Genomic DNA, 21,465 nt, shown 5'->3' with positions numbered 1-21,465 from the left:
CCAGGCTGTCAGCTCTTGGAAGAGTATTGGTGCTTCCAAACTTCTTCCATTTAAGAATGATGGAGGCCACTGTGTTCTTAGGGACCTTCAATGCTGCATAAATGTTTTGGGACCCTTCCCCAGATCTGTGCCTCGACACAATCCTGACTCTGAGCTCTACGGACAATTCCTTTGACCTCATGGCTTGGTTTTTGACATGCACTGTCAACTGTGGGACCTTATATAGACAGGTGTGTGCCTTTCCAAATCATGTCCAATCAATAGAATTTACCACAGGTGGACTCCAATCACGTTGTAGAAACATCTCAAGGGTGATCAATTGAAACAGGATGCACCTGAGCTCAATTTCGAGTCTCATAGCAAAGGGTCTGAATACTTATAAGGTGTTTCTGTTTTTTATATTTAATACATTTGCAAAACTGTCTAAAATCCTGTTTTCGCTTTGTCCTTGTGGGGTATTGTGTGAGGATTTTTATTTATTTAATCCATTTAAGATTAAGGCTGTAAAGTAACAAAAAGTGGAAACCGTCAAGGGGTCTGAGGCACTTTATTGTGCGTACATTTTACGGACATAGTATATTTTAGTTATCTTGTTGTTTTTATTTTACATTAGTTATCTTGTTGTTTTAGTTCCACCCTTTAGCTCCACTTCACCCCTCACATCTATCTCTGAACACTATCTAGTTTTGATTTCTATTTGCCATATATTTTTTCAACTGTGCTGTGATGTTTCACAAAAGTTCTGATTCTTTCAGTTCTCATAGTTTCTACAGATTGTAAATGAAAGATAAAAGTATTATTATATTATTGATCGATTGACTATGACTTTTGAAATCCCCCAGCAGTGCTATTTACAGAGTTAGCTCCAGGTAAATGTTGCAATTCTTCAGCTATGTCTGAACCTGCGACCATAAAAACAAACTACATATGGACAGTACCAAAACAAATGATCTAATGAGTCTGTCTCTTCGCAGCAAAATATGCAGAGCTGGGATGATTGTAACCCCCATGTATATACAGTGGGGCAAAAAAGTATTTAGTCAGCCACCAATTGTGCAAGTTCTCCCACTTAAAAAGATGAGAGAGGCCTGTAATTTTCATCATAGGTACACTTCAACTATGACAGACAAAATGAGAAGAAAAAAATCTAGAAAATCACATTGTAGGATTTTTTATGAATTTATTTGCAAATTATGGTGGAAAATAAGTATTTGGTCACCTACAAACAAGCAAGATATCTGGCTCTCACAGACCTGTAACTTCTTCTTTAAGAGGCCCTCTGTCCTCTACTCGTTACCTGTATTAATGGCACCTGTTTGAACTTGTTATCAGTATAAAAGACACCTGTCCACAACCTCAAACAGTCACACTCCAAACTCCACTATGGCCAAGACCAAAGAGCTGTCAAAGGACACCAGAAACAAAATTGTAGACCTGCACCAGGCTGGGAAGACTGAATCTCTAATAGGTACGCAGCTTGGTTTGAAGAAATCAACTGTGGGAGCAATTATTAGGAAATGGAAGACATACAAGACCACTGATAATCTCCCTCGATCTGGGGCTCCACGCAAGATCTCACCCCGTGGGGTCAAAATCAAATCAAATCAAATCAAATTTATTTATATAGCCCTTCGTACATCAGCTGATATCTCAAAGTGCTGTACAGAAACCCAGCCTAAAACCCCAAACAGCAAGCAATGCAGGTGGAGAAGCACGGTGGCTAGGAAAAACTCCCTAGAAAGGCCAATACCTAGGAAGAAACCTAGAAAGGAACCAGGCTATGTGGGGTGGCCAGTCCTCTTCTGGCTGTGCCGGGTGGAGATTATAACAGAACATGGTCAAGATGTTCAATGTTCATAAATGACCAGCATGGTCGAATAATAATAAGGCAGAACAGTTGAAACTAGAGCAGCAGCACAGTCAGGTGGAAGTTGAAACTGGAGCAGCAGCATGGCCAGGTAGACTGGGGACAGCAAGGAGTCATCATGTCAGGTAGTCCTGGGGCATGGTCCTAGGGCTCAGGTCAGTTGAAACTGGAACAGCAGCATGGCCAGGTGGACTGGGGACAGCAAGGAGTCATCATGTCAGGTAGTCCTGGGGCATGGTCCTAGGGCTCAGGTCCTCCGAGAGAGAAAGAAAGAGAGAAGGAGAGAATTAGAGAACGCACACTTAGATTCACACAGGACACCGAATAGGACAGGAGAAGTACTCCAGATATAACAAACTGACCCCAGCCCCCCGACACATAAACTACTGCAGCATAAATACTGGAGGCTGAGACAGGAGGGGTCAGGAGAAAATGATCACAAGAACGGTGAGCAAAAATCCCAGAACCACACGGGGGGACCTAGTGAATGACCTGCAGAGAGCTGAGACCAAAGTAACAAAGCCTACCATCAGTAACACACTACGTCGCCAGGGACTCAAATCCTGCAGTGCCAGACGTGTCCCCCTGCTTAATCCAGTACATGTCCAGGCCCGTCTGAAGTTTGCTAGAGAGCATTTGGATGATCCAGAAGAAGATTGGGAGAATGTCATATGGTCAGATGAAACCAAAATATAACTTTTTGGTAAAAACTCAACTCATCGTGTTTGGAGGACAAAGAATGCTAGGTTGCTTCCAAAGAACACCATACCTACTGTGAAGCATGGGGGTGGAAACATCATGCTTTGGGGCTGTTTTTCTGCAAAGGGACCAGGACGACTGATCCGTGTAAAGGAAAGAATGAATGGGGCCATATATCGTGAGATTTTGAGTGAAAACCTCCTTCCATCAGCAAGGGCATTGAAGATGAAACGTGGCTGGGTCTTTCAGCATGACAATGATCCCAAACACACCGCCCAGGCAACGAAGGAGTGGCTTCGTAAGAAGCATTTCAAGGTCCTGGAGTGGCCTAGCCAGTCTCCAGATCTCAACCCCATAGAAAATCTTTGGAGGGAGTTGAAAGTCCGTGTTGCCCAGCAACAGCCCCAAAACATCACTGCTCTAGAGGAGATCTGCATGGAGGAATGGGCCAAAATACCAGCATCAGTGTGTGAAAACCTTGTGAAGACTTACAGAAAATGTTTGACCTCTGTCATTGCCAACAAAGGGTATATAACAAAGTATTGAGATAAACTTTTGTTATTGACCAAATACTTATTTTGCACCATCATTTGCAAATAAATTCATAAAAAATCCTACAATGTGATTTTCTGGATTTTTTTTCTCATTTGTTTGTCATAGTTGAAGTGTACCTATGATGAAAATTACAGGCCTCTCTCATCTTTTTAAGTGGGAGAACTTGCACAATTGGTGGCTGACTAAATACTTTTTTGCCCCACTGTATATATAAAATTCTATTTGTTGCAAGAATTTTGTATAATCAATTAAATTGAAAAATTCTACGTTTTGAATCTGGCGTCGTGTATCAGTTCATAAACCATGTGCCGTGGAATTGGTACATCTCTTCCAAACTATTTTTCGTTGGTTGGTTCTTTCCTTTACTATTCTCTTTACTCCACTAAATAGAGCAAGGTTCAGCATCTGCCTCCCAGTGCTTTGGATGTTACTCTAGGACCAGAGCTGAGGTTCAGAGCCCTGAAATAGAAGTCATCAGAGGCAGGTGTAAATCACAGAAAAAGACACAGCAAAACATGATAAACCTGACATGACTCAACCTGGCTAGAGACTTATGAGGTGTTGCCTTTATACTGTAAGCTCTGAAACACGCTGCCAACTATCATTCAGAAGAACAACATTTATTTATTCTACACAGGCGCCATACCAGCCTATGGGAGATTACGACCTGACAAAGGCTTTTTGAAAGGCCAGCTAAAGCTTTCTTTCTTCATGCAAAGAACCTGTATGGTATTTCCAACCCACAGTCAAACCTACCAAGATGATCTATTTGTTGTTGTCCAGTTGGAAAAAGCAACACAATAGTTGTTATCTAGTTGAATTGGTTTAGCCAGGAGTTGGTGAAATTGCAAAGACAAAGAAATTGTAAAGATGAAAAATAATGGATACCTTGCCAGCAAAAGAAGAAACAACTAAGTGTCTGTCTTTCATCATGTGAATAATGTCTTATTTAAGATGTGAAGACCTATAGACCACACAAGTGAAAACACTATCTGGTCAAGCCAACAAGTAGGACAAAGTATTTCTTTGTTTTTATTAGCATGACCAAAGGGGGATTTATTAAGTGTATGCCCAGGGTTGGGGAGGAACTGATTACATGTAATCCTTTACGGTCACACTTTATTTGGATTGCCCTATATAGATGATGTAATCAGATTACAGATACCTTTGAAAATGTAAGATTACTTCACGGATTACTTTTGAAATTCAGAAAGGATGTTTGCGGGGAAAAAACACAATATGGACACCTTTCTTGTTTCTCAATGACATTCAATTCAGCATTGAAAAAAGGCACAGGTTTAAGTTTGTTCCACCTGAGCGAGTCTGACCACAAGTCAGAGACCACTATGATGATACACCAAATAGGTTTGATGGATCCATTTTCTCTTCTTCAAGTTTCAAGTTTTTAATGTCACGTGAACAAGTACAGTGAATTGCCTTCATACAGGCTCTAACCCCAACAATGCAGTAATCAGTAAGTAATGTAATGCAGTAAGATGAAGATGGTGCCGAAGAGGTTGGCTGACATTTTACATGCTCCTAACTAACTGCTCACTAGTTTTTTAGCCTTGTTTGTAACTTATTTTTTAACTTATTTTGTACATAATGTTGCTGCTACCGTCTCTTATGACCGAAAAGTACTTCTGGACATCAGAACAGCAATTACTCACCTCGAATCGGAAGAAGCTTTTTCCTTTAACGAGTCCAACGAGAAGGATATACTGCTTTCCCGGGAACAGGCCCAAATCCCTGTCATTTGCGTGAAGAAAAGAGGGCGCAGGTCTTCTGCCTTCTGAGAATCCGTAGGCGAGCATGTATACTCCCACTGCCAACTGGCTAACTTGCAGTCATTGGAAAATAAAATTGATGACCTACGATTAAGATTATCCTACCAACGGGACATTAAAAACTGTAATATCTTATGTTTCACCGAGTCTTGGCTGAACGACGACACGGATAATATAGAGCTGGTGGGATTTTCCATGCACCGGCAGAACAGAGAAGCTACTTACCAGACGAGGGGTGGGGTGTGTGTCTCTATTTGTCAATAACAGCTGGTGTGCGATGTCTAATATTAAAGAAGTCTTGAGGTATTGCTTGTCTGAGGTAGAGTACTTATGATAAGCTGTTGACCACACTAAATCAAATAAAAAATGTAATTAAATGTTATTTGTCACATACACTTGGTTAGCAGATGTTAATGCGAGTGTAGCGAAATGCTTGTGCTTCTAGTTCCGACAGTGCAGTAATATCTAACAAGTAATCAAATTCACAACAACTACATTATACACACAAATGTAAATGGATGGAATAAGAATATGTACATATAAATATATGGATGAGCGATGGGAGTTAGGCAAGAGGCAATAGTTGGTATGAAAAACACTATATACATATGAGATGAGTAATGTAGGATATGTAAACATTATTAATGTGGCATTATTCAAAGTGACTAGTGATACCTTTATTCAATCAATGTATTAAAGTGGCCAGTGATTTGGGTCTGTATGTTGGCAGCAGCCTCTCTAGGTTAGTGATGGCTGTTTAACAGTCTGATGGCCTTGAGATATAAGCTTTTTTTTCAGTCTCTCGTTCCCAGCTTTGATGCACCTGCACTGACCTTGCCTTCTGGATGATAGCGGGGTGAACAGGCAGTTGCTCAGGTGGTTGTTGTCCTTGATGATCTTTTTGGCCTTCCTGTGACATCGGGTGCTGTAGGTGTCCTGGATGGCAGGTAGTTTGCCTGGAGGGCTGTGCATTTGCTGTACCAGGTGGTGATACAGCCTGACAGGATGCTCTCGATTGTGCATCTGTAAACGTTTGTGAGGGTTTTAGGTGACAAGCCAAATTTCTTCAGCCTCCTGAGGTTGAAGAGGAGCTGTTGCGCCTTCTACACTACGCTATCTGTGTGGGTGGACCATTTCAGTTTGTCCGTGATGTGTATGCCAAGGAACTTAAAACTTTCCACCTTCTCCACTGCTGTCCCGTCAATGTGGATAGGGGGGTACTCCCTCTGCTGTTGCCTGACGTCCACGATCATCTCCTTTGTTTTGTTGACGTTGAGTGAGAGGTTGTTTTCCTGACACCACACTCCGAGTGCCCTCACCTCCTCCCTGTAGGCTGTCTCATCGTTGTTGGTAATCAAGCCCACTAGTGTTGTGTCGTCTGCAATGATGATTGAGTTGGAGGCATGCATGGCCACGCAGTCATGGGTGAACAGGAAGTACAGGAGGGGGCTGAGAACCCACCCTTGTGAGGCCCCAGTGATGAGGATCAGCGAAGTGGAGATGTTGTTTCCTCCCTTCACCACCTGGGGGCGGCCCGTCAGAAAGTTCAGGACTCAATTGCACAGGGCGGGGTTGGACCCAGAGCCTTAAGCATAATGATGAACTTGGAGGTTACTATGGTGTTGAATCCTGAGCTGTGGTCATTAAACAGCATTCTTACATAAGTATTCCTCTTGTCCAGATGGGATAGGGCACTGTGCAGTGTGATGGCGATTGCATCATCTGTGGACCTGTTGGGGCAGTATGCAAACTGAAGCTCATCACTAAGCTAAGGACCCTGGGACTAAACACGTCCCTCTGCAACTGGATCCTGGAATTCCTGATGGGCCGCCCCCAGGTGGTAAGGGTAGGTAAAGACACATCCGCAACGCTGATCCTCAACACTGGGGCCCCTCAGGGGTGCATGCTCAGCCCCCTCTTGTAGTCCCTGCTCACTTATGACTGCATGGCCAGGCATGACTCCAACACCATCATTAAGTTTGCTAACGACACAACAGTGGCCTTATCACCGACAATAATGAGACAGCCTATAGGGAGGAGGTCAGAGAACTGGCAGTGTGGTGCCAGGACAACAACCTCTCCCTCAATGTGAGCAAGACAAAGGATCGTGTACTACAGGAAATGGTCCAAACACACCAAGACAGTCGTGAAAAGAGCACAACAAAACCTTTTCCCCCTCAGGAGACTGAAAAGATTTGGAATGAGTCCCCAGATCCTCAAAAAGTTCTACAGCTGCACCATTGAGAACATCCTGACCAGGTTGCATCACCGCCTGGTATGACAAATGCTCGGAACGACATTTATTGGATATTTCAAACTTTTTTAACAAATCAAAAACAGAAAAATTGGGCGTGCAAAATTATTCAGCCCCTTTACTTTTTACTTTTTTTTGTCCCACTTGTTGTTGATTCTTCACAAAAAAATACAGTTTTATATCTTTATGTTTGAAGCCTGAAATGCGGCAAAAGGTCGCAAAGTTCAAGGGGGCCGAATACTTTCGCAAGGCACTGTATGTGCATATTATGTGTGTGTGAGCAAATTATGGAGTGAGTGTTTATGGGTGTTTGAGTGCCAATGTGCATGAGTGTGTAGGGCCCTGTGAGAAGGGATAGAGACAGTGCAAAAATAAAAAATAAATATAAGGGTTAACTCATAAAGTCCGTGTAGCCATTCTGTTAGCTATTTAGCAGTCTTATTGCTTGGGGATAGAAGCTGTTCAGGAGCCTGTTGGTGTCAGACTTGATGTACTGGTACCGCTTGCCTTGTGGAATCATAGAGAACAGTCTATGGCTTAAGTCTTTAACAATTTTCCAGGCCTTCCTTGCACACCGCCTGATATAAAGGTCCTGGATGGCAGGGAGCTTGGACCCAGTGATGTAATCCGATTACGTTACTGAGATTGGGTAATCCAAAAGTTACTTTACTGATTACAATTCCGAACAGGTAGCTAGTAACTGAAACAGATTGCATAGAAAGTAAGCTGCCAACCCTGCTTATGTCAAGTCAAAACCATTTGCTTGTACAGAAAACCCGAATGAGCAATCCATTTTATGGCAGAGCTTAGAGAGATAAAACACAAAAAAGGCTTATTTATTGGTGCAAATTACATATTTTAACTTTTCCCTTTTTTTGTTCTAAAGACATGTCTTTTATTGGGTGATTTCATGTTAGTCACTTAAAATCACCTAATCACAACACGTGTAGACGTAGCTTTAGTTAAGATATAGATAGAAAATGCATATGGCACTGCTACGGTAGTATAATCATATTTCTGCTCAAGCCTCCAGTGATATGTGCAGTTGCCAGCAGTCAGTATATAAAGTTAACCTGTAATTGATAGAAAAGGGAGTAGAGAAAGTATATTACATTGTTAGCGCGGTGAGTCCTTTCTTACAGACCTGACCCGAGATTTTAAATCAAAGTCGTAAATTCGTTTTGTGGCCGTAAATTCTTGGGTCACTCAGGAATTATATTCTCCTGGTGCATTTGATTGATTTGTGGACCGGCTCAACTGATCTCGACCCAACGTCTGATGTCATCGACCATGAATCTCTAGGCTGCCTGGCTTCCCCTCTCCCTAGCATGCCAGAAATACTACCATAATTGCTCTTTCTTCCCTACCCCACCTCTCTCTATCTCTCTCTCTCTCTACCTCTCTCACCGCTTCCCTTTTCCTCTTTCTGTCTCCTCTCAACTTTCCTTCTTCCTCTCTCTATGACACTCTCTCTCTCCCCCTCTCACTCCTTTCTCATTAAATTATAAGGCAAACGTTACTTTATGGCGGCATTGCTAATTCACACAAATTTCCATCCACCGTTTGTTCACCTCATTGTTTGTTGAGCTTTCAAAATGATAGTACAGGGACAAAACCATGGGATGACAAACAACCAAGTAGTAGCCAGACAGCTTTGAGTGGAGCGAGGGAGAGAACCATAGGAAAAGACAAAGGAAATCAGAGAGGCAAGTTATCCTGCCTCTCGCCCATCCATTAAGGGTTCTCCGAATCCTGTGAAGCGTGGGAGTGGGCAGTTTTCCTCGTCCTTCTCGCCACCTGTGATTTTGGGCAGTTTCCATCGTAAGAAATGTGACCATTCCTGGTGCAAAAACAATGTCTTATCCCAGAGCTTGTATAAATTATATTACCAAGCTGCTCTTGAATATACTACAACAGAACATGGAAATCGATTCTATCATAGTCCGTGTGGGCTTTAATGACATTATGACGGGCAGCTCTGAACAGTTGAAACTGGATTTTAAAGAGCTGATTGACTCTCTGCTAGAAATGAATAAAATACCAATAATTTCTGGCTCTGTGTGTTACGGTTTTCTTGCGGTGAAGGAGAGGAGGACCAAAATGCAGCGTGGTAATTTTGATACATGTTTAATAAACACAAACAATACAAAACAAGAAAAGTAACGTGAAGCCTATCTGGTGCAAACAAACACAGAGACAGGAACAATCACCCACAAAACACTCAAAGAATATGGCTGCCTAAATATGGTTCCTAATCAGAGACAACGATAAACACCTGCCTCTGATTGAGAACCACTTCAGGCAACCATAGACTTTTCTAGATAACCCCACTATACCACAATCCCAAGCATGATATTATTACACTGTAGTAGCTACTGTAAATTAGACAGTGCAATTAGATTTACAAGAATTTAAGCTTTCTGCCAATCAGATATGTTTATGTCCTGGGAAGTGTTCTTGTTACTTACAACCGCATGCTAATCACATTAGCCTACGTTAGCTCAACCGTCCCGCAGGAAACCCACCGATCCTGAAGAAGCAGCACTATCAACAAGGTAGGTTCTACAGGCCCTAGTTTTGTCTTACCTGGACTACAGTTCAGTCGTGTGGTCAGGTGCCACAAACAGGGAAATTGCAATTGGCTCAGAACAGGGTATTCTTTCAGTTTTTTTTTTGTACTGTCCAGAACAGACTATGGGAGGCGCACTGTACTACATAGAGCCATGACTACATGGAACTCTATTCCACATCAAGTAATTGATGCAAGCAGTAAAATTTGAGTTAAGAAGGTAGAGCAGCGCTTTCCTGATTCTACCTGGATTATGTTAGAGAGGCTTCCATTAAAAAACAGATAAAAATACACCTTATGGAACAGCGAGGACTGTGATGCAACAGAAATATAGGCACAGACACACACGTACACTTGGATTTTGTACTGTAGATAAGTAGGAGCCTGAGGGCACACAGCGTGTTGTGAATGTATTGTAATGTTTTATAAATAGTATAACTGCCTTAATTGTACTGGACCCCAGGAAGATTAACTGCTGCCAAGGCAGCATGGGGATCCATTATAAATACAAAATAGATGGTGTGAGAGATGGATGGATGGAGAGAGTAAGAGAGAGAGAGAGGGATTGTATGCAGGGTTGGGTGAATGTTGCCAGTATGTTACCCTCTGTTTTGACATGCTCGTGGCAAGCCAGACCACGGTGCTCTCTTTGTTCTCCTAGGCGATCCTTATCGATGCCAGTGGTGAAGCCTGCCACCGCAGACTCCCAGTCTATCCACTCACACTCCACTCAGCTGCACTATGGGTAACAGGCAAAGTCATCCAGACCCAGCTAGCGCATCTGATCAGCCATCTTCGATCTTGGATGGGAGACTCACAACAGGCGTTGTATGCCTGACAGTTGTGTTAACAACACTGCGGGGAAGAAAGCAGCCAAAATACATTTTGTGGTGATCTTTGTGGAAAAACACAAAGGCTAGAGAAAGTTTCTGTTGTAGTCTCCTTTCACTATATTAATGAGAGCTTTTGTCCCACTGTTGGTCTTTGAGAGGCTTATTTTTTTTTACATAATAGCACTGTGATTAGCCTGAGGAGCAAAGTAACTGTCTTCGATGCCAACCACTTTAACAACCAAAAAAACAACGCGCTGGCAAGCTGCGTCCGGGGCCCTAAACTAAACTTTACAAATTGCATGATGAATAGACCCTGCCCCCCCGCTCCATTCACTGGCCAGTGACGAGACCACATAATTTAAACAATGTGATTGTTATATGCGGTGTTGTTTTGCTGGGCAGAGGTTTTACAGCGAACTTCGGACGGACTCTGGCCCCTCGTCTTCTGTGAGGTTCTTGGGAATAGCAATATACCACACATCTCTCTAGATGAATAACAAGTTCGGACAAACTATGCAAACAATGTCTTAACAGGCTGTATTACAAACAAAACTATCTGTTGGTGGTATTAAAACACAGGCTCTTCAAACAAAAGGCAGACTTACAGAAAGCAAGACATTAAAATGGGGCTCTGCCAGTGAAATAGCATTGTGAAACAGTGGAATAAAAATGCATGATTGGCTACATGACCAAAAGTATGTGGACACCTGCTTGTCATCTCATTCCAAAATCTTGGGCATTAATATGGAGTTGGTCCCCCATTTGCTGCTATAGCAGACTCCACTCTTCTGGGAAGGTTTTCCACTAGATGTTGGAACATTGCTGCGAGGACTTGCTTCCATTCACAAGAACATTAGTTCGGTCGGGCACTGATGTTGGGCAATTAGGCCTGGCTCGCAATCGGCGTTCCAATTCTTCCCAAAGGTGTACGATGGGATTGAGGTCAGCACTCTGTGCAGGCCAGTCAAGTTCTTCCACATCGATCTCGACAAACCATTGATGTATGGACCTCGCTTTGTGCACCGGGGCATTGTCATGCTGAAACAGGAAAGGGCCTTTCACAAAGTGTTGCCACAAAGTTGGAAGCACAGAATCATCAGCTCTACCTTTAAGATTTCCCTTCACTGGAACTAAGGGGCCTAGCCCGAACCATGAAAAACTACCCCAGACCATTATTCCTCCTCCACCAAACTTTACAGTTTGTACTATGCATTCGGGCTAGTAGTGTCCTCCTGTCATCCGCCAAACCCAGATTCGTATGTCGAACTGCCAGATAGTGAAGCGTGATTCATCACTCCAGAGAATGCGTTTCCACCACTCCAGCCGACACTTGGCATTACGCATGGTGATCTTGGGCTTGTGTGCGGCTGCTCGGTCATGGAAACCCATTTCATGATGCCCGATGAACAGTTCTTGTGCTGACATTTCTTCCAGAGGCAGTTAGAGTTGTGAGTGTTATTGAGTGTTGCAAACGAGGACAAATTATTTTTACTCGCTACACGCTTCAGCACTCAGTGGTTCCATTCTCTGTGCATGTGTGGCCTACCACTTCGCAGCTGAACCGTTGTTGCTCCTAGATGTTTCCGCTTCACAATAACAGCACTTACAGTTGACCTGGGCAGCTCTAGCAGGGCAGAAATTTGACGAACTGACTTTTTGGAAAGGTGGCATCCTATGACGTTACCATGTTGAAAGTCACTGAGCTCTTCAGTAAGGCCATTCTACTGCCAGTGTTTGTCTATGGAGATTGCATAGCTGTGTGTTCGATTTTATACACCTGTCAGCAATGGGTGTGGCTGCTACAGCTAAATCCACTCATTTGAAGGGGTGTCCACATACTTCTGTATATTATAGTGTATTTGTTGTTTTGGATGTTCAATCATGAACAATATTAATTTACACTTATGTATACTTCTGAACATCCTACTCCCAGCTGTTTGCAGTTTAGATAATGGTCATGTTTGATGGTTCACAGAAATGGTTCACAGGTTCACAGTAAATAAAAACAGTCAGCTCCCAGAATAATGCTGAGACCGGGAATTTGACTTTGTTTTCATTAATCTTCCCCAACACACTTTTAGCGATGATCCACCATTTCAACTTAAAGTATAGACCCTAGAAATAGAATGCAAAGAATGACAAGTACCACTTGACTTTATCCATGCCAAAGGACCATCAAGGTATGGTTAATTTGGGATTGTCCAATCAGCTCTGGCTGGACATCCCAGCATCCTTACATGCACATATCCATGTATGCACGTTGATAGTTCATGTCTCATAAACAGCCATCATGTCTCTAAAAGCTACTTATATGAGACAGGCTGGACTCCCTACAGTACAGCGCTTCGCAGGAGACCATCTCTCCACACTACATTGTACTGTACTAGCCACTGCCACTGGGATGTCCTGGGGAACTCTAGGTATTCTGAGGCCTTAATATGTGAGTAGGACCTTCGTCTTCAGAGGAAGTGGGAGTTCCATTTAAGGGAGTTATTAGGTGTAATGGCCGTTGCTGCCAACCGGCTCGTCTGTCCTCTGCTGTAGCTTCAAGTACCAGGCAGTGCCACTTGCTGACGTAATCGTTCCTCTGGAATCCTCACCCGCTCCTGAGTCCTGGGTCTTGACCCAGCTCTTGAGTTGTGGCTTTTTTCAAAAGAGAGTTCAGTGGCTGTCAACATTGGCTTATAGAAATGCTGTGCAAAGTGTAGGAGCCGGGTACACTGGGTAAACTCTGTACATCTAGCTTTAAAAGAAGGTTGGGATGTGATGGCTGAAGCAACATAGTTTTTTTTTTGGTGTCAAAAGAGACCTGTTTCTTTCCCTGATACAGTAAGAGTACATATGAATGTGGTTTAAAAAAGGTTGTTAATTGTTGTAGACAGATTTAAGATGTCAGCTCTAATATTATTTATATTCTTTGTTCATTCTCTCTCTCAGGTTCACTCTATATGCTGTGGACAGTCGAGGGAGTCGTTCAGAGTCTAGCTTCGTCTCAGTGCGGACTTCTTGTCCCATGGTAGACGATAGCAGAGCAGAAGGTACTCCTTCTCACACACCCCTTTCACACTTAATTTTCTCTTCCTATATTCTGTCCATCCCAAAACCTTTCCATTCATCCTTTACACATTCTCCTTTCCCCTTCTCTCTAACCCCCCCATTCAGCCCCCTCACCATCCATTCCTATCTCTCTCCAATAGACAATATCACTTTAAAAAAAATATTTGTACATTTATTTAAATGTAAACTTTATTTAACTTGGCAATTCAGTTAAGAAGTTTTTTTATTTTATTACAATGACGACCTACCCTGGCCAAACCCTGGCCAAACCCTGGCCAAACCCTGGCCAAACCCTGACGACGCTGGGCCAGTTGAGCATCATCCTATGGGAGCCCCCATTGTTGGCATACATTACATTTTTTGGGCACCAAGGTTTTCACCAGCACCTAGGATTTACTTGTGATGTTGATCTTGGGTTGACTTGTCCACCTTAATATGATATCCTTATCACAAGTTCACTTGTGTCTTTTAAATGAGTGTCTTCTAAATGACTTCTCCCCTCTTCCACCTCCTCCTGTGTCAGAGATAGCAGACAAGGTGTATAACCTGTACAACGGCTACACCAGTGGCAAGGAGCAGCAGACGGCCTACAACACTCTGATGGAGATTCCCCCTCCGCTGCTTTACAGGGTGCAGCACCACTACAACTCCCACTACGAGAAGTTTGGAGACTTCGTCTGGCGGAGCGAAGATGAGCTGGGACCCAGGTAAGGCTCGGAAAGGCTTGGAGGATTGGACACGTCTCAGGTGTCACTGTGATTCTGGTGTCCCCACAACATCTGGTGTCACTGTTTGCTTGGCATCAGTGTCACTTCAAATGTCATCAAATGTCATCAAGAATGCCTTAGGGTTCTTGGCAGCCTTTGCCAAAAACATCATTATCTTTTTCCCCGTCATCTTCAGTTTTCTGAAATGTTGAATCTTCCCATTCCAGTGGATTTCAGAATGGCCGCCTTCCAACCCTGTAACATGAGGTTGTTTTTACAGAAGTCTCATATATCCAGTCAATAAGTTGAATGTCTGTTGCTGGAGCTCCATTGTTTCTTCATCCATCTTCAAAAAGGTGGCTCACACCTGTAGAAACACACACACACACACACACGTGCAAACCACATGCACACACAAACACCTTGGTCAGCTGTAATTTTGGACAGCAAAATATTGGTTTAGGCTTTCACTGCAAATCCTGGCCCATAAAACCAATCATGAACAGGTTAGTTCCATTGGAGTACCAAAGAATCCACACGGCACAGCCATATATTTTCATTTTCATTTACTCAAGTTCATCAGATGTTTTTATTTCCTCTCATTTACCTTTTTATCAGATTGTGGACCCAATTGGTGACTGGACTAAAGTGCTAAATATACAAATTACAGCCTTGCTATTACAAGGGAGCCTATGGCGTAGCAAATGGTCTTGGGTACATGGAATGGGACTGGTCCGGTGTTGGCATTTCACGAGTGTTGCGGTTAATAGGGACTGCACTGTTTGTGTATAGTGTGGAATACTCATTCATAAAACCAACTTCTCTGGTTACCTGTAAAGGCATGAAGCCCCCAGTAAACTCAGGAATGATTTCATAACCACGTCAGGAAAGCATTGCTCCGTTTCCCCGGGCTAGGACTAGACTCTTTACACACACAGAGCTGGAGGATTAGACTGAACACAAGGGCTCCTTTCAATCCAACCCGCACCGTGGTATTTGCGGGTTTGTTTTCTACAAGTGTTTTCAAAGAGTTTGCAGTGGTCTCCTGGAAGCCAATGAGAAGCTGTTTGTTCCTGTGAATGATTACCCAATCAACCAATTGAGAAGCCTGTATTTCTCGTGATTAGCCAGTCAACTGATTGCTTACTATTTAGTTTGGAGTCAACCCCCAGGCTCCCTAACTTCAATAAAAGCTTCAGCTTTTTAATAATGTGATTAATGAGCATGCAAATGCTTAGTTGACCTGAAAAGACCAGTGAAAATATATAGTATGAGGGCTGAATCCAAGGCATTTGGATGACTGACAATGGAATGTTATTTACTCCCTGAAATTGGCAGGGCAGGGCTTGTTGGGTTATGTACACATGACATTCACTTCTGACATTTACATCAATCAGGGTAAGATTTCACATAAATCCCTTTAAGATTATACAGTGATTGATGTGACATTTGCGTAAGATTTATGAGATGTGTTTACGACTTGATTTGTGTCCTCAGAATGGACAGTGTAATGTATTTGCTATCTGTTGTTATGGGGGTTAAATGGGGTTCAATACACATTGGACTGGTAGTGTCTGGCTCGCTCTCTATTTTAGATGATAGCACTCAAGACCAGGCGTTATCTACTGGGACTGCCTGGGGATCCAAGGGTATCACCGAACTAATGGCATTCATGTCATACCAGGCATGTGTGTGCACGCAAGCACACATATCCCCAGACCTCCACTCGCTGCAGTTATCCATTATGGTGGTCTTCCAGCCTTGCCTTATCACTGGCAGGGCTGGAATAGAGATGAAGGTTATCTCCATCTCTTCATTCAAATACTCAATCATGGACACTCTTACTGATAGTTGTGGCTGCTTTGTGTGATGTCTTGTTGTCTCTACCTTCTTGTCCTCTGTGCTGTTGTCTGTGCCCAATAATGTTTGTACCATGTGTTGTGCTGCTACCGTGTTGTGTTGCTACCATGTTTTTGTTATGTTGTGTTGCTACCATGCTGTGTTGTCATGTGTTTCTAGCCATGCTATGTTGTTGTCTTAGGTCTCTGTTTATGTTGTGTTGTGTCTCTTGTCGTGATGTGTGTTTTGTCCTATATTTATATTGTATTTATTTTAATCCCAGGCTTCAGTCCCCGCAGGAGGCCTTTTGCCTTTTGGTAGGTCGTCATTGTCAATAAGAATTTGTTCTTAACTGACTTGCCTAGTTAAATAAAGGTTAAATAAAATAAAAAAGAAATATAGACAGATGTAGACAGGTAGTCATCTTGAGTGGTTGGCACTTTGAACTGAAGGGTACTACAGTCACGTACAAATGGTATATCCTTTTCTCTCTACCAATTGAATGTCCTGGTACAGCATTTTTTTCAATATAACATAAAATGCTAAAAATAACTTTTGAATGTACAAATCCAAAAACACTTTTGTACAGTATGTGGTCTGTGTATGTGTTGATTTGTTTGATACCTAGTGTCAGTAACAGTTATTTAACTCTTACATAACAAAGCAATAGATGTCCCCAATGACTTTTGAAGATTAGGGTATTTGGGTTTTCCTGTCTTTGCATGCCTTCTGTAAAGCAGAAGCCGATTTGTGCAATCAGCCTTTTTAAAGTGTTTATTTGGGGAAGTGAATTGGTAAGGTCAGCTTTGACTATGAGGTTACATACTTGTTTCGAATTACAGCCCCTATGCCAAACACCGCTCTTACGCCAAGCCAAACACTACATTTGACAGTCAACGAACACTAACTAAACTTATTCTCGTAAAGATTTCCTGCTGAACCCTGCCTCGGTCTGCCCCCCGAAACAGACCACCCCGACAAAGCAGTTTTATGTGAATAGACACCGGGGACATTAGCATGATATGGAGATGGAGAAACTTAGACTACCGGCCGAAAGAAAGAAAATATTTGGACAGACACCAGGTTAGAACTCCAGCAGTTCAATAGTTTTGCGATGATGGCAACATTAGGTATAAAGTTTCAGGCCCTGTGTTTTGTTTTGTCCACACCCATTGCCTGGAAGCGCTCTCCGACAGCCATAAATAATATCATACATTTGGAAAAAGTTTGTCTTCAAGGAAGATTATGTTGTTGTTTTTTCTTCTGTGATTTGGAAAATGAAGGTGGCTTTTGCGGGGACCGAGGGGGAAAGTAAGGGGTATGTTGGACTCCTGAAGAAGGCGTTTGGATGACTGACAGTGTAGAGTGATTTACTGCCTGAAATTGGCAGGGCAGGGCCTTGTTGGGTTAATATACGAGCCGGTTCTATCGGTGGTGCCTTTTAAAAGGTAACAGTGTGCCTAACTGAAATGTGAACACTCAGCATTTACTCACGATGTCAGGAAATCTGGGAGACCGACGGAGCTACACTGAGACTACACTGAGACCCAGCCACCGACCGCTAGTATTGTCACAGCGCAACCGCACATATTTCTTGCTCTCGCCATACTGTGCATGTACTGTACAGTGTGTTTATATCGATGCATTATTTTAAATTGTGCTCATTGTTATTGTGTCTTTATGCAGGTTGTTTTTCTTCTTTGGTTTCCATACAGATGTATGATCTTAATTTGAGCCAGTTTGCTACAGCAGGAAAATAATCCTGCAGCAAAAGGGGAAATGTAAATTATTATGTGTATTATAATTAATGGACATTTTTCTGGATGTTGATACATTTTTCGTAAGGGAAAATCAAGTCTGATAATTTCAAAGTAGAAATGACAAACATCAGAATCCTTTTTAAACCTCAAATACACTGCAAGTTTTACATTTCCTGCATTGCAGGGTAATTCTCCTGCAACAGGGCGATCAAATTAAGACCCTACATCTGTCTGTATTCATATTTAGTCATTTCTGCTGTAGCAACAGTATCCTACAAGTCTTGTGTTTTATTCTCTTGGAAATGTGCTACTGGCTTACGTTACTCTATTTTATTTATTGAATGAACAAATGGGGTTTTATTCACAATTGTATGATCATCTTTCACCATTCTGATAAGATAAATGAATACAGCTGGAAGAAAACAGAAAGGGCTTTCTCTCTGGTACTGTAGCTTTAGGACTTTGTGAGTTATGATCTCCAATATGAACCTCTAATGATGAATATGTAGGCATTCTTAACCACCAGTCCTCAATTCACCCTCTTGCACGAGGCCCACCTTCTCATATGTTTGATGATATGTTGTTGTAGGCAGTGGAATTTGAAGAGAGAAAGAAGGAAAAAGGGTTGCCCTTTTTCTAACAAGCAAGTGAAAAGGTTGTCTGTGCGCCTAGCTTAACCAAAGACTGATGCTGATGCTTAACAGACACCCACTTCTCCAAACAAATGGAATATGCCTCCTCCTCAAAGCTATCTATTTTTGATATTTGTATCTGCTCATATCAACCTAACAACACGTCACACAGAGCTTAATCTTCACTTCTGAGAATGAAGTATGTGAGAATGTCAAGTACTGTAAGGGAATGAATCCAAGTGTGTGTGTTCATGTGTATGCGTGCACACTGTTTGCGCTGCCTGTGTGTGTGTGTGCGTGCGTGCATGCACGCTTACAGCAGTTTGTCTGCCTGTCCTGTCTACCTTGAGCTGGCCTCTAACATACCCTCCTCTCGCCAGGAACATGAGCAGGCTGCCAACACAGACTAGAGACAGACCTCCTCTCTACTCTAGTCTGGAATTCAATCAAACCTGCTCTGCAACTACCCCACAGTGCAGATACACATGAATGAACCTGTTTGTTTTCTGGACTGCTGTTGAAGACTTATTTGAGAAAATAATAGTTACAAGTTAATGTGCAGGTATAGTAGTTTGCCAAGTTCCTGCAGGGGTGGCGGTGATGATGATGATGATGATGATGGTAGTGGTGGTGATGATGGGGGCACAGGGTGTGGCATAATTATATACACTACGATACAATACTTTCCTTTTTGGTCCATTTGCGCAGATATTCTTTAATTATTGCTGCTGCAGTACCCAACCTGACAAAACACACACACACATCACAGGCTGCCGTAGCAGTGCCACTGGAACAAATATGGCCTTGTTTAAGGGCAAAACGGCAGTCGATAGCATATAGGAGGTTGAAGCCTCCAGTTGCCGGCTCACTCCCTGCAAATTCCCCCCCAACCAGCTCGGCAATTCGAAGCGGCAATCGTCTGGTTACCCTGTTATTACCCAGCTGTAATGTGTGACCATGTATCACCATGAGGGAAAAAAATTATGTCAAAAAATACCAGTGCTGCTGATACTGACATTAATACTAATGATGACTGTTATGCGTCCCCCCCCCCCCCCCCCCCTTCCCCAGAAAAGCCCACCTGATCCTGCGCAGGGTGGAGAGGATCAGCCGGTACTGCCGTGCCCTGCTCCACAGCGCCTACATCCAGAGCCGCACCGACACCATGGCCTACATGTTCTGTCGCAACGAGGAGGTTCAGCCCCCTAGCAGTGTGTGGCATAGCTCCCTGCAAGAGACCCGCACTGCCTGCATGGAGAAACTGATCTCAGTACAGCGCAACACATACGGCAACGCCAAGCTCCGATGAGACAGGCCGCGAGACGACACCACGGTAGCCTCCTCCTCCTTGCTTCTGGTCTCTCCACTGACTGGTGTTTTTCCAAACCAGGAGAGCCCTGAAACCTCAACCCCACTGGACATTATTAGAATAATTACTGTCAAACGCCCTCAAAAATCATTTTTTAAATTAGAAAAAAGTTCTAGAACTGCTTGAAGAGGAAAGACGGTTTGGATGTACATGCCAGTGACTACTGACCACTACTATCAATGAGGAGGAGCGGTGTGAGCATGTAAATTATCATTCAACCCAAAGCAAATTGGTTGGAAAAAAATACTGAATGTAATATTGCAGTTTGTCATGGTGCTTCGGCTCTGGAAGCTTACCAGGGAAACAAACAAACAAACGAAAAACAACTCCCTGTATGTCTCTCCTCTTGGCTGGAGCAATGGGAAGGAGACCGTTAAGAGTGGTATTATCATTTTGATTTGATTTTGATCATTTGTAATACTTGAGCATATCACCACTTTAACAACGCTTTTACAGCAGACAACATAGTGTTTATAATGAAGACGACAGAGAAATCCTTCGAGCCGGATTGTGATGTTATCAGCTGTATTGTACTCTGTGTGAATAACGCTTGGCAGTTAGAGAAGTCCTTAATAACTAGCCATGTTTCATTTTTTGTTTGTTTGTTGTTGTTTATCTCCTCACAAGTTGACAGATGTGGAGAGCTCCAAAACCGCAGGGAAAATACATATTTAAAAATAGTCCTTTATTGTGGTCATCTGGTAAAGAAAAGTGAAGAAAAGAGAAAAGCAAACATTTTTATAGGAAAATCTTTTAAAGAATTTCAAGAGATTATGCTAAATGTATGGATTGTTTGATTGTATGGATCTTTTAGGATCCCTTCCTTCAAGGAAACTTTTACTTGACTTTCCATCGCTCAAGAGCCATGGACATAAAAATCCAACTCATTGTTTTTTAATTGATTTGCATTTCATGTTATATCAATTGTGATAGTAAATTATTATATTGTAAATATAAAGTTGTACATAACATGTGTATTATTATGTGGCTTTGATTGTCTTTTTTCGAAAGAATGCGAAATATTAAATACTATACCACAAGCATCAGCATTATTTTCCACAAGAAGGAGACATGAGCTCTTTTTAACCAATTGATTCACATCTGCGATATAGGCTACACACACTACAGTCCCTGGGCTGGAGAGAAAGTGAAAGAATATAATGAACCCCAAAACACATGCATCCTCTCATGGAATTATTCAAATACAACAGCTGCAAATGTGAACTATACCTCCTGTCCCTCAGGATTAACTGTGAATACTTTCCTACAACAGCTAGCCTTTCACTCTGCTTACGGTAGGTAAGCAACAACATGCACTGGAGCTTTTCGACCGTCAATAGTGACCCATTATACTAGTGGACCTCGTACTAAATATTTACATTCATTTCCAAGGGGTAAAATCTCTCTTTCTCTCGATCCTCTGTGTGTTTGTGCTGGGAAACGTTCTATTTTTCCATCTCCACCCCACAAACTATTCCTTTACACTCAGGTCCAGTCTCTTTCCACTCATGCAACATTAACTAACTGCTTTAAGAAT

At 42.6% G+C, this 21,465-nt stretch overlaps 1 protein-coding gene across 2 annotated transcripts in view; it reads left to right on the top strand.

The window, feature by feature from the left end:
* The window catches only part of LOC109873601 (astrotactin-2), a 476,030-nt gene extending 455,068 nt beyond the window's left edge, over positions 1 to 20,962 (top strand). For both annotated transcript variants that reach the window (XM_031809054.1, XM_020465242.2), the window contains 3 exons: positions 13,502 to 13,602; positions 14,145 to 14,328; positions 19,631 to 20,962. In XM_031809054.1, coding sequence (XP_031664914.1) covers positions 13,502 to 13,602; positions 14,145 to 14,328; positions 19,631 to 19,868 — 523 coding nt within the window. In that variant the 3' untranslated portion in view covers positions 19,869 to 20,962. The remainder of the gene's footprint in view (positions 1 to 13,501; positions 13,603 to 14,144; positions 14,329 to 19,630) is intronic.
* Positions 20,963 to 21,465: the final 503 nt, after the last annotated feature.

The sequence above is a fragment of the Oncorhynchus kisutch genome, linkage group LG29 (genome assembly GCF_002021735.2).
Source record: "Oncorhynchus kisutch isolate 150728-3 linkage group LG29, Okis_V2, whole genome shotgun sequence".
NCBI classification, from domain to species: domain Eukaryota; kingdom Metazoa; phylum Chordata; class Actinopteri; order Salmoniformes; family Salmonidae; genus Oncorhynchus; species Oncorhynchus kisutch.
The sequence above is the reverse complement of the archived record's forward strand: the minus strand, read 5'-3'. Positions and strand labels throughout refer to the sequence as shown.